This window comes from Rhipicephalus microplus, chromosome 2 (assembly GCF_043290135.1).
Source record: "Rhipicephalus microplus isolate Deutch F79 chromosome 2, USDA_Rmic, whole genome shotgun sequence".
NCBI lineage: Eukaryota > Metazoa > Arthropoda > Arachnida > Ixodida > Ixodidae > Rhipicephalus > Rhipicephalus microplus.
In genome coordinates, this window is record NC_134701.1 from 188219041 (window position 1) to 188228910 (window position 9870).

The 9870-nt window shown below is 44.5% G+C and overlaps 1 protein-coding gene across 2 annotated transcripts in view; it reads right to left on the minus strand.

Moving 5' to 3' along the window:
* The window catches only part of LOC119170549 (uncharacterized), a 118588-nt gene extending 108858 nt beyond the window's left edge, over positions 1–9730 (minus strand). The window contains exon 1 of one of the 2 annotated variants that reach the window (XM_075887144.1): positions 9511–9730. In XM_075887144.1, coding sequence (XP_075743259.1) covers positions 9511–9614 — 104 coding nt within the window. In that variant the 5' untranslated portion in view covers positions 9615–9730. The remainder of the gene's footprint in view (positions 1–9510) is intronic. The other variant, XM_075887145.1, reaches the window with a different exon arrangement.
* Positions 9731–9870: the final 140 nt, after the last annotated feature.

A 9870-nucleotide genomic window follows, 5' to 3' on the forward strand; every position in this document is an offset into this window, starting at 1 on the left:
GCTACTTGTTTTTGCAGGGCACAGGTTCGCCCAATAAAGAGTCTAATCTTTACACGCATGATTGCAACCTTTCTCAACTACCTTAGCTCCCATTTTATTCAATACAGAACTTAGCTTACTTTATAATACAAGTTACTATCTCCATGCGTGCCGGTGTTATGTTTTCTTTTTAAAGCGGGTGAGTTTAAAAGTCGCCTACAACACATTTTATTGAGGCGAGAAAGTATGTAAATTAAATGTTCAATGTTGTTTATTAATTCTTGAATCCCTCGACGTACAAAGCGGCGTCAGGGCCCGAGAGAACAGCTGTCCGCGAATCGAACGACTGAGCGCCACACCATCAATGTAAGCACAACGCTGCAGCTTCGTTCGGCGCCGTTTAATTGCTAAGACAAAGCGGCAACACTCGTTTGGGGAGCACCATGTATACCTTCAAACAAATACAAACCACTGCATCGGTTCAAGCAAGGATGTTTTTCTCGAAATAAAGTTAAAAAAAAAACCCTGCATTATCCGGGAAGTGTCGTTCATGCATGGCCATTACAGCATATGTTGTACCTATAGCTGCTGTAACAAATCCGGCTGTGTATATAGAAGGCGGAAGTGTGTGTAATTATAGGAACACAACGACAAGGGCCGAATACACCTTTTTTTTTTCATTTTCAAAACACTACAGCTAGGAAGAACGACAAACTGCTAGTACGCGGCACATCTCATGGCCACGAATTTCAAACGCAATCATAACGATGAAATCGGCGCAGACGCTACGCTGGACATATATAGACGCCCCACTCAAACAACGAACGTTTAGTAAAGGTTGGTGTATAGGGCTCAGTTGACTTTTTTTTTTAATCGTGTGTAAGCAATTACTACTTGACGAGAGGCAGACCACACCCTCGCTAGAAATTCGCCTGATACGATAATTTAATTGCTAGGCGTTTGTTTTACGTGTAAGGGTCAACAGCCCTGATTGCTACTCGAAATGCCGGCGCAGGCCCAAATTGCGATGATGTGATACATGAAAGCGTTATCACGCCACACGTGGTCCCGCAGTGGAGGTGGTATAGTACAATAGCAGGAAGGAGATTAGATAGGTGTCCAAGCATATTGGATACGGTTTCCAATCGTTTTGTTGTCTCGTTATGTATACACACGCGTCTGTTTATCCCACCATAATAATATGTGAGGTTCTATACATCCCAAAACCACGATATGATTACGGGAGACACCCTAGTGGAGGGCTCCAGAAATCTTGACCATGCACCCGATGTTTTTTACGTGCACTGTCGCAGGTTGCACAGGTCTCTACCACTTCGCCTCCATCAAAATGAGGTCGCCGGAATCGAACCCGCGACCTTCGGGTCTGCAGCCGACCACCCTATATATAGCCACTGATCCACCGAGGCAGACGTTTGTCCCAGCATAGAAATGCAGCTTTGCGTTTTTCTGCCCCGTATACCTTAGGAATATATCACCGGCAGAGAGAGAAGCAATATGTCGTCCATAACCTGTGGCTTTACTTAAATGCATTCAGTGACTGTTTTCCCCTTAACGCCTGGGCAGCCGATATATGACAAAATTGAATTGAGTAATTTTTAACAGGGCGATACCCGAGCAACGCCTTTTACTGTCACTGATGCACCACGGTGGGCGTCATATACTGTAAGTAAAGACTTCGCTGCAAAGTTAAGGACTTATAGAACTAAACTAGCACAGACAAAGCACGCCTAACAAGCGCCTCGCAGCGCCTCGTGCCAGCCCAAACATTCTACCACTGAGCCAGTCCGGTGCTTGGGACTTGTTGGCAAACTTGCCTTAGGCAGGCTTGATGCCGGGAAAGCAATCGCGTTAATACGAATGATAAAGCGTGTTAAAACAGCGAAAGAACAACCAGTCGTCGCACAATGCGAGCAGCGTAACGAGTGGGTCGTCCAATGCTCCAACCCATTACAAAAGCTAGTTCCTGTTCCCCTATTAACTGCGGCGGAAACCCAATTCAGCCGTAATTACTCATCGTCGTCAGCCACTGCGTGAACAATTGGCACGATATTCCTTGCAAATGTTTAGCGGATACCACGCTTCTCAGAAGAATGACGAGAATACCGAATGCCGGCCTACTACCAATTTTTTTTATTATTAATGCCGTAAGTGGCTATGAAGCAAGTATGCTTGCAGCAGTTAGCCAATGAGTGTTTAGAAGAGGCTCTGAAAGGCCACTCTTCTAGCTTTCGCTGTGACTGTGCTGCGGCTTCTACGCAGACCTGGCGTTTCTTTTTTTTTTTTGCTTGAACCAAAAATTAATTTGATAAATCTGTCTGAGCGAGTAGGCGATGAAAGTGTCCAATAAATCTGCTACTGAACATGTTTTACTAGGACCATATTAATGTTGATTTTACGACCTAACATGCGCAAAAATGAACATTCTCCCAATTTCGTTGCCACTTGTACACATTATTTTGCACTATATACACCTGAAATTAATTTTCGCCCACAGTAAAACATTTGGGCAATATGCTAATGTCAACTATAGCATTTTGCTGAATCTTGTACATTTATAAAAAAAAATCGCCAATATGAGGTATATTCCCCCTATTCGAAGCTACATAAAAACCAACGAAAGCGCATAAGTTTGTAAAGCTTATTTTAAGTAAAAAAGCCTACCATTCTTCTAAAGGCGAAAATTTGTCTTAACATAATTTAGGAAGAACGGTTTTTTCGACGACGTGTTTTACAAGCCATGGTTTCGAAGTTTCCGAAAAAAAATTCACATGAGGTTTGAGGTGTGCAATAGAATTTTTATTATTTTTTTTTTGGCAAAAACTGTATTGGCGGAACACTTTTGGCTTTAGGTAGATGGTTCAGAATTTTTCTTCGGCAAATCGCAGATGGTCGAGCGTCAAGGTTGGCACTGTTGGCATGGAGTGACCCTATTATTATTATTATTATTATTATTATTATTATTATTATTATTATTATTATTGTTGTTGTTGTTGTTGTTGTTGTTGTTGTTGTTGTTGTTTTTGTTCGTTTCTAGTGGTGGGATAAAAACAGCGTTTTTGAGCTCTGCTGTATACTGACTGACCTTTGTTCCTTTGTTCTTTTTCTTTCTTTCTCTCTCTCTCTCTTTCTTGTTTTTTATGGTGAAAAAAAAGCCGCACAGACGCGGCTTACTGCAGACTATATCCTGTTTCATGCGCGAGTACCTACACACCGCATAATTGAGGATCCCTCGGCGATTCAGCATTGAATCAGCTAGTCTTCACAATGACGCCGGATGGGACGTTTCGTCTATAGCGACCTTGCCCTCGGTCATTCATTTAATTAGCGACAATCACCAAAGAATGAACCAACCCTTCTTGTCTACTTTTGCGAATAAGACCGTCAGCGCATTATAATATCAGAGGTGAAACGTTCTTTGTACACCAACTTCAAGTTATTTTTTTCCTGCGCGACTGGGAGAAATACCCGTTGCCTGCGTTTCAGCTTTCCTCGGGAGGCAACCTTCGATGCTTGCGCAGAGCTTCCTCATTCGCGTTCGTTGCAGCCAGTGGCGCGCACGGCCGAATACGTCAGCGGCGAAGCGGTCACGCCACGGTCACGCTTGTACGCACGGCTTCACGGGCTGTGAGCTTCAGGTATACGAGCAGAGGCGAATGTTCCCCGTTGGTCCTGGAGGCCGAAGTGCGTTCTTGTGGGGGGAAGGGGGCGGAGCTAACTATGCCAAAACTAGACTAACTATGCGTCGAGAGTTAAATACACAAATTAAAAAAATGATTGCGGAAGGTTTATTCTAGCGTTAAACAACACTTCAGAACAAATTACTGCCCTAATTAGGGCTCCTAAGGTGTGCAGTCCAAGGAGGAAGCGAGAAGCCCTTCTGATATCGATGCTTCTGGAACTTATAAAGCGCAGACTACGATAATTACGATGATGAAGATGATTGTGGTATTTGCCTTTGTATCGGGTGGGCACCTTTACGTGTCCTGGCTGGAACAATAAAACAAATAAACTGAAAATAGCAAGAAAAGGAAAGAAATATCGCAACGGGTATCTATTGCGTACACACCGGCCTCTTACTATTTCTGATCTATTTACGTCTTGGCTGCTACTCCTCGCCAAGAAATCACACTTTTTTTTGTTTCTGTCAGTTCTCATTTGGCGGAGAATTCATCTCTGTAAAAAAAAAAACACCATGACGTTAAAACTTTCTTTCACTCAACAGTAAGTTTGAAAATAAACGTACAGACAATCCAAAAGAATATTCAATATTCAAAATCAACCATGAAATTCAATCTCAGTCGAAAGAAAGAAAGAAAGAAAGAAAGAAAGAAAGAAAGAAAGAAAGAAAGAAAGAAAGAAAGAAAGAAAGAAAGAAAGAAAGAAAGAAAGAAAGAAAGAAAGAAAGGGGGCAGCGGTTCTGACCACTGATCAAAGCCTCATACTCTGCATCTAGTGTGATGTGCCATGACATGTATTAATATTTTTCCTTCAGTGTCCTTCACTAATGCTTGCAGTGGGTATAGGTATACGTGTCGTGTGCCTTCAGGGCTTCTTACGCACGTGCGCGAGACGAGCGATCAAATGCATTTCACTACCCTTCTTTTACCCCCTTTCTTCTGTCTCTTTAATTCCAATTCCCCCATTCCCTGCGCTGAACCGTGGAGGTGCCCTCATCGAGAGAAACAGTAACGGAACAGCGCTTATTTCCTCATTTTTCCTCTTTTCAAAGTCAAAGTCACTTCGTGTACCTTCAGGAGACTATTATCAGCTCTTCGCTTCTATTCACGTCTCTGTTTATACTAACGGTTACGCTTTTACAATAATTAACAGTCATCGTAGGTGGCAAAGCCCTACAGCTACGCTGTCATTCAAAAATAACAAGAAAAGGACAATTCTTAGTTCGAAAACGCGTCGTTTGTTTACTGCTTTTCACGTCGCCTCTTGACGTGCACACGAGAAAACGACGTATGTAGTTTTATGTAGCTTGTGAGCAAGTAATTGCATGGAATGTGCCTACGGGTCAGAAGCTGTAGCGCTAAAATGCACGATGAACTTCAAGAATCAAGACATCGTAACGTCAAAGCTAAATGTTAGCTCATGTCCAGACAAAACTCTGTAGTAGCATCTGCTGTTACGTTAACGATTTACACTGCATCTGAAAACAGAACACGCAGGCTAGTGTCTTTTTTTTTTGTTCTTTTTTTACGCCGAAAAAAAAAAAGACGAAAGTGCGCAAGACCCAAAATAAAACCTATTGATTGCGAGTATGACAAACTAACACGTGAAGGTTTATTTTGAAAATTAAACAACACTTTTCGTCCACACGAATTTGATACGATATTCAGCGCCGTGCGGTGTGACACAGCGGATTGAGTTTTGCATTTTGTCCCCCTTCGAAACAATGCAGCGAAACCGGGAATCGAACCTGCGCCCTCGAGTAACAACATTAGCTAATCTAGTATAACGTTGCCCTAAACCATCTCTGAGATGTTAAAACACCTCGACTGAGTGAACGTTTCGCTATCCACACGCCAATCTAACTTTATCTAATATTTCCCTTAGCTTTCTGTACACTCTGCGTGTGTTACAAGGGCACAAAAACGACAGCAAGGTAAAAGATAACAACAAGACTGCTTTGCAAATACCGGCCTACGCTGTTTATTAAACGAAGTAAAGGCAGAAAACCGACAAGTAAAGCACGAGATAAGGATAAGCTCGGTTTGTGAATACGGGCCTTAGACTGAAGTGACGAGCATGGCGCACTGAACGAGTTGCCAGGTTGTCTGTTATTTTTCAAACCGCCGCAGTTTACTACGAGTTTTAACGATGTCAGCATACGCACGCGGAGGCGTTTGCGAAATGCGCGAAGTTGGCGTCTACGTTCGCTCAAGCGCGGCCTCATCGCGCGTTCAACGAGGCGTTGCCTGCTGTCAAGAGCGGTCGCAGGAAAGGAAAGAAAACAAAAAAAGAGAGAAGCAAAATCTGCATACCTGCGGCTACCAGGGCCAGCACGAAAAACACCACAGTGTACAAAAGGAAGAGCTCTTACAGCCAAGCTGCACATGGCTAGGCGCTTACACCATTCCTGGAGGCAATATAGGTTGGCTTGTAAGGATGACTATTTTGAAGTGTCAGTAACAGTGTCATATATAACGCAGTCATCAGCAAACAGGCGGGTTTCACAGGTTAGGTTTGAAGGCAAGTCATTTATGTATATAAGGAATAAAAGGGGACTGAGAACCGAACCCTGGGGTACTCCAGACGTTACTGGAACAGGATTAGAGGTACGATTGTTGATATTAACAGACTGGGAGCGGTTTGAAAGAGATTTTTTGATCAAATTTTGTATGTTCGGGTGAAGATTTAACTGGGAAAGTTTTAGTAACAGTCGAGAATGGGGTACTTTGTCGAACGCTTTGGAAAAATCTAAGAATACGGCATTGGTTTGTAAGTTACAGTCCAGGTTAGTATGCAAATCATGAACAAATAAGGCCAGTTGCGTTTCACAAGAGAAACTTCTGCGGAACCCATGTTGTGCTGGATGGAAAAAGCTGTTTGAATCAAGAAAGTCTACGATATGCATGTAGATGACATGTTCCATGATTTTACAGTCGGAAGTGAAATTCGTCTGTGTTAAGCACGCGAAAACTTCTATGGCGGAGCGCGCATGTGCCACAGACACGGGGAAAGAGAGAAAAAAAAGTGTAAAGGAAAGGAAGGAAGGTTAACCGGCTAGGTTTAACCCGGTTCGCTACCCTACACGGGGGAAAGGACAAGCCATGCTTATCGCCACTGGTACCCTAAAAATGAGGAAGGGAACACACAGGCGGCAAACATCAGTCAATGTTTTTGAACAGACGCAGTTAACCGATAAGCAAGAAACACTTTAACAAACCACCGGGATTATAGCCCACAGATAAACAACAGGGCCACACGTTTCAGCTTCGCTGGTTGACAAATCTGTACGAATATAAATAGGGCGCTAAAGCCCAACAATATATAGGATATAAGGCGGCGATATTTTACTCGAAGTGTTTGCTTCCTTTGTTTTTTAACTCAAATAAAGTTTATGAATCAACTTTATCGATAACCTCAATTTTGTACAAAGTCATTGACTGAAAGCTGGCTTTACCACACAACCTCGCTTATGAGTTCTTAATATTGCTTGGCCTCGGGAGTTCTTCGTGTTCCGGCCAGTGGTTATAATGTGCGAGTAAATACGGTAGGTCAGGACGTCACTGCTTACGGTTGACAAATCAAGGTTCGGAGACGGGTGTGCGTCAAAAATCTATCGTAAAAACGAGCGTTACTGTACAAAGAATGTCCGCTGGTTATTCCGATGGCAGGAGAAATTTCATGCCAGTTTCAAACGATCGTTAATGTGGCCATTTACAGCCATTGAAAAATATGAAAAAAGGAACATGCAAAATAAGCAGATAAGAAATCCGCATAACTAACGAATCGGGCGACAAGCCAGATTTGCCTGTACATTTCCTTCTCCCGAACTTTGACTTCCACTTCTTGTTATTTTTGTCGCTGTGTAAAGAGATGCACACCGCTTCCGTGGCCAAACATGAAATAAACAGGTCTCTACAACGCACGTCACAGTGTTTATTTGAGGAAGAAAGCCGCTGCCAGCAACACCGAGTAGCACAAATACACAGGCCGCCATTAGAACGTGACTTCCCCGTTCCAAAGCACAACGCATTCGTCAGCATACCGGTGCGGGAACAAACACCAGCGCAACTGCACAGGGCCCCCAAGTGTAAGGTCCACAAAATTACACGCACTACGTTGCATGAAAAATTAGAAACAATACCTCTCTTTTCATTTTCTGCAGAACAGACGCTAAAAAAAGCTCACATTTTGCGTATACGCGCGATGCAAATTCCACCTCGACTGTAAACCTTATACTCGTCTAAAAGAAGTGCAGGCACTCAGCCAACCTAGTTGCGAATGCCGACGCACAGTTCTCAAAAACAGGATGTGCTGGATTGCTTCCATAGAGATTCGACAAACAACACAATGCATAGGAGAGAAAGTTGAAAAAAAAACAAAAAAAAAAAACGCGCGAAACATTTCAACGGCAGTCGTGCATGGACGCATGAGTCAACTGAAGAGAACCTGTGATTATACGTCTTCGTCAAATCGAATGACGCGCCGCAGACGCCCGTCACAATGGATTTCGCAATGTTCCGCTAGCAAACTCTCCTTTTTGTCCTTCATATCATAAAAATGCCTTCCTACGACACAATGATAATTGCACCAGGACTTCATCGCACCAGTCTGGGGGGCCGGCCCTTCAAGCGAAATGTAAAGGGGCAACATACATACATACATACATACATACATACATACATACATACATACATACATACATACATACATACATACATACATACATACATACATACATACAAGCAATCCATGCGGCTTGCGTGTATGTATGACTTAGAGCAATGCGCATTCACCAGCACAGTACTTCTGGAGTGTCGAGCGGCTAATTTTTAATTACCTCAAAAAATTTTTGCAACCGAACCGACACGCTTCCGATTTTCCAGAGACAGGAAGATCGGGAAGGCGGTTTATTTCCACGAGACCTCGGTAACTGCAAACGGGAACATTTCCTCCACTTTACGCAAGAATGCCGCTAAAAGCAAAGCGTCGTGCTGCATGACGGGGAAGTTGCGAGGAATAAGGCCTGTAATAAAACTGAACTCCTCCCGTGCGAACATTTGTTTTTACTCACTTTTTTTTTTTTTGGTTAGCGAGCACAACATCACAACATAATACCGCCGTGCGCGAAACAGGGACCCCCCCCCCCCCCCTCCCCGCAGACATCGCCCGGCGAAGCGCGCGCGGACATAGCGAAACCAGCGGACAGTCGCCGGGTTGTGGCGATTCCTAGCCCCGCCAAGACAGACTCTTCTAAACAAGGGTGAGAAACGAACCGAAAGCGAGGCTGGCGCACACGCTGGGTTCCCGCATGAACCGAGGCATTGACCTTCCCCTGGCTCGCTTCAGGCATCGATCCAATGGAAAACTGCGCCCGATTGCAACGGGATGCGATGCCGCGGCGGCACAGCTTCCGTGCTGCACGGCGAGTGTTCCGATCAGCGACCGCTTTTTTAAGGCGATTCAGCTACGATTCGAGGATCGCCTTGTGTCGCTCGAATACTGCCGAGACGACCGGCTTCTTTTGCGTGCGCGAAACAGCGGTGCGGCACGGTCCAGTGATCAGTGGGAAGGCCGCCCCCCGCTTAGCTCCTGCCCACATCGCAACGAGTAGGAAGCAGGGACGATGCACGCGATTTCTTTTCGCGGCCACAGGTGCCCATCGAAAACGGGCGAACTGGCGGTATTCGCGCGCGCGGAGAAAGGTATCCGTGAAACAAATTCGCGCACGGTTCCATACAGTTTCATACAAAATAAAAAAGAAGAGGGGTTCGAGAAAGCGAGATCCCTCATACTTTTTTTTTCTCCTCCTCCACATCGCGACGGTTCTCTCACCTCGCCAGTGGTCCCGTCTTTTTGGCTCTTTGACTGAGAATCCGCTCCACCACGGCCAGGTTTCCATTGCGAGAGGCTTCGAGGAGTTCCTGCTCTTTGCCCATGCTGCGGAGTATCCCCGAATCGCAGGTATCACACACTCACATTGCGAAAGCACAGCTGATTAAGGACGACGCACGGCATCACCACTCGCACGGGAGGATACATCGCAGAGCGTAGCTGGCGGAGTCGGGGAAGATGGCTTCCGTTTGCGCGGTGGTGGTTTGGTTTCGAACTTGTTCATTTTGTATATTTTGATTTAAAAGTACAACGTTGTTGTTTCATTTATTATTGTATTATTGATTTTTACACTTTCTTCAA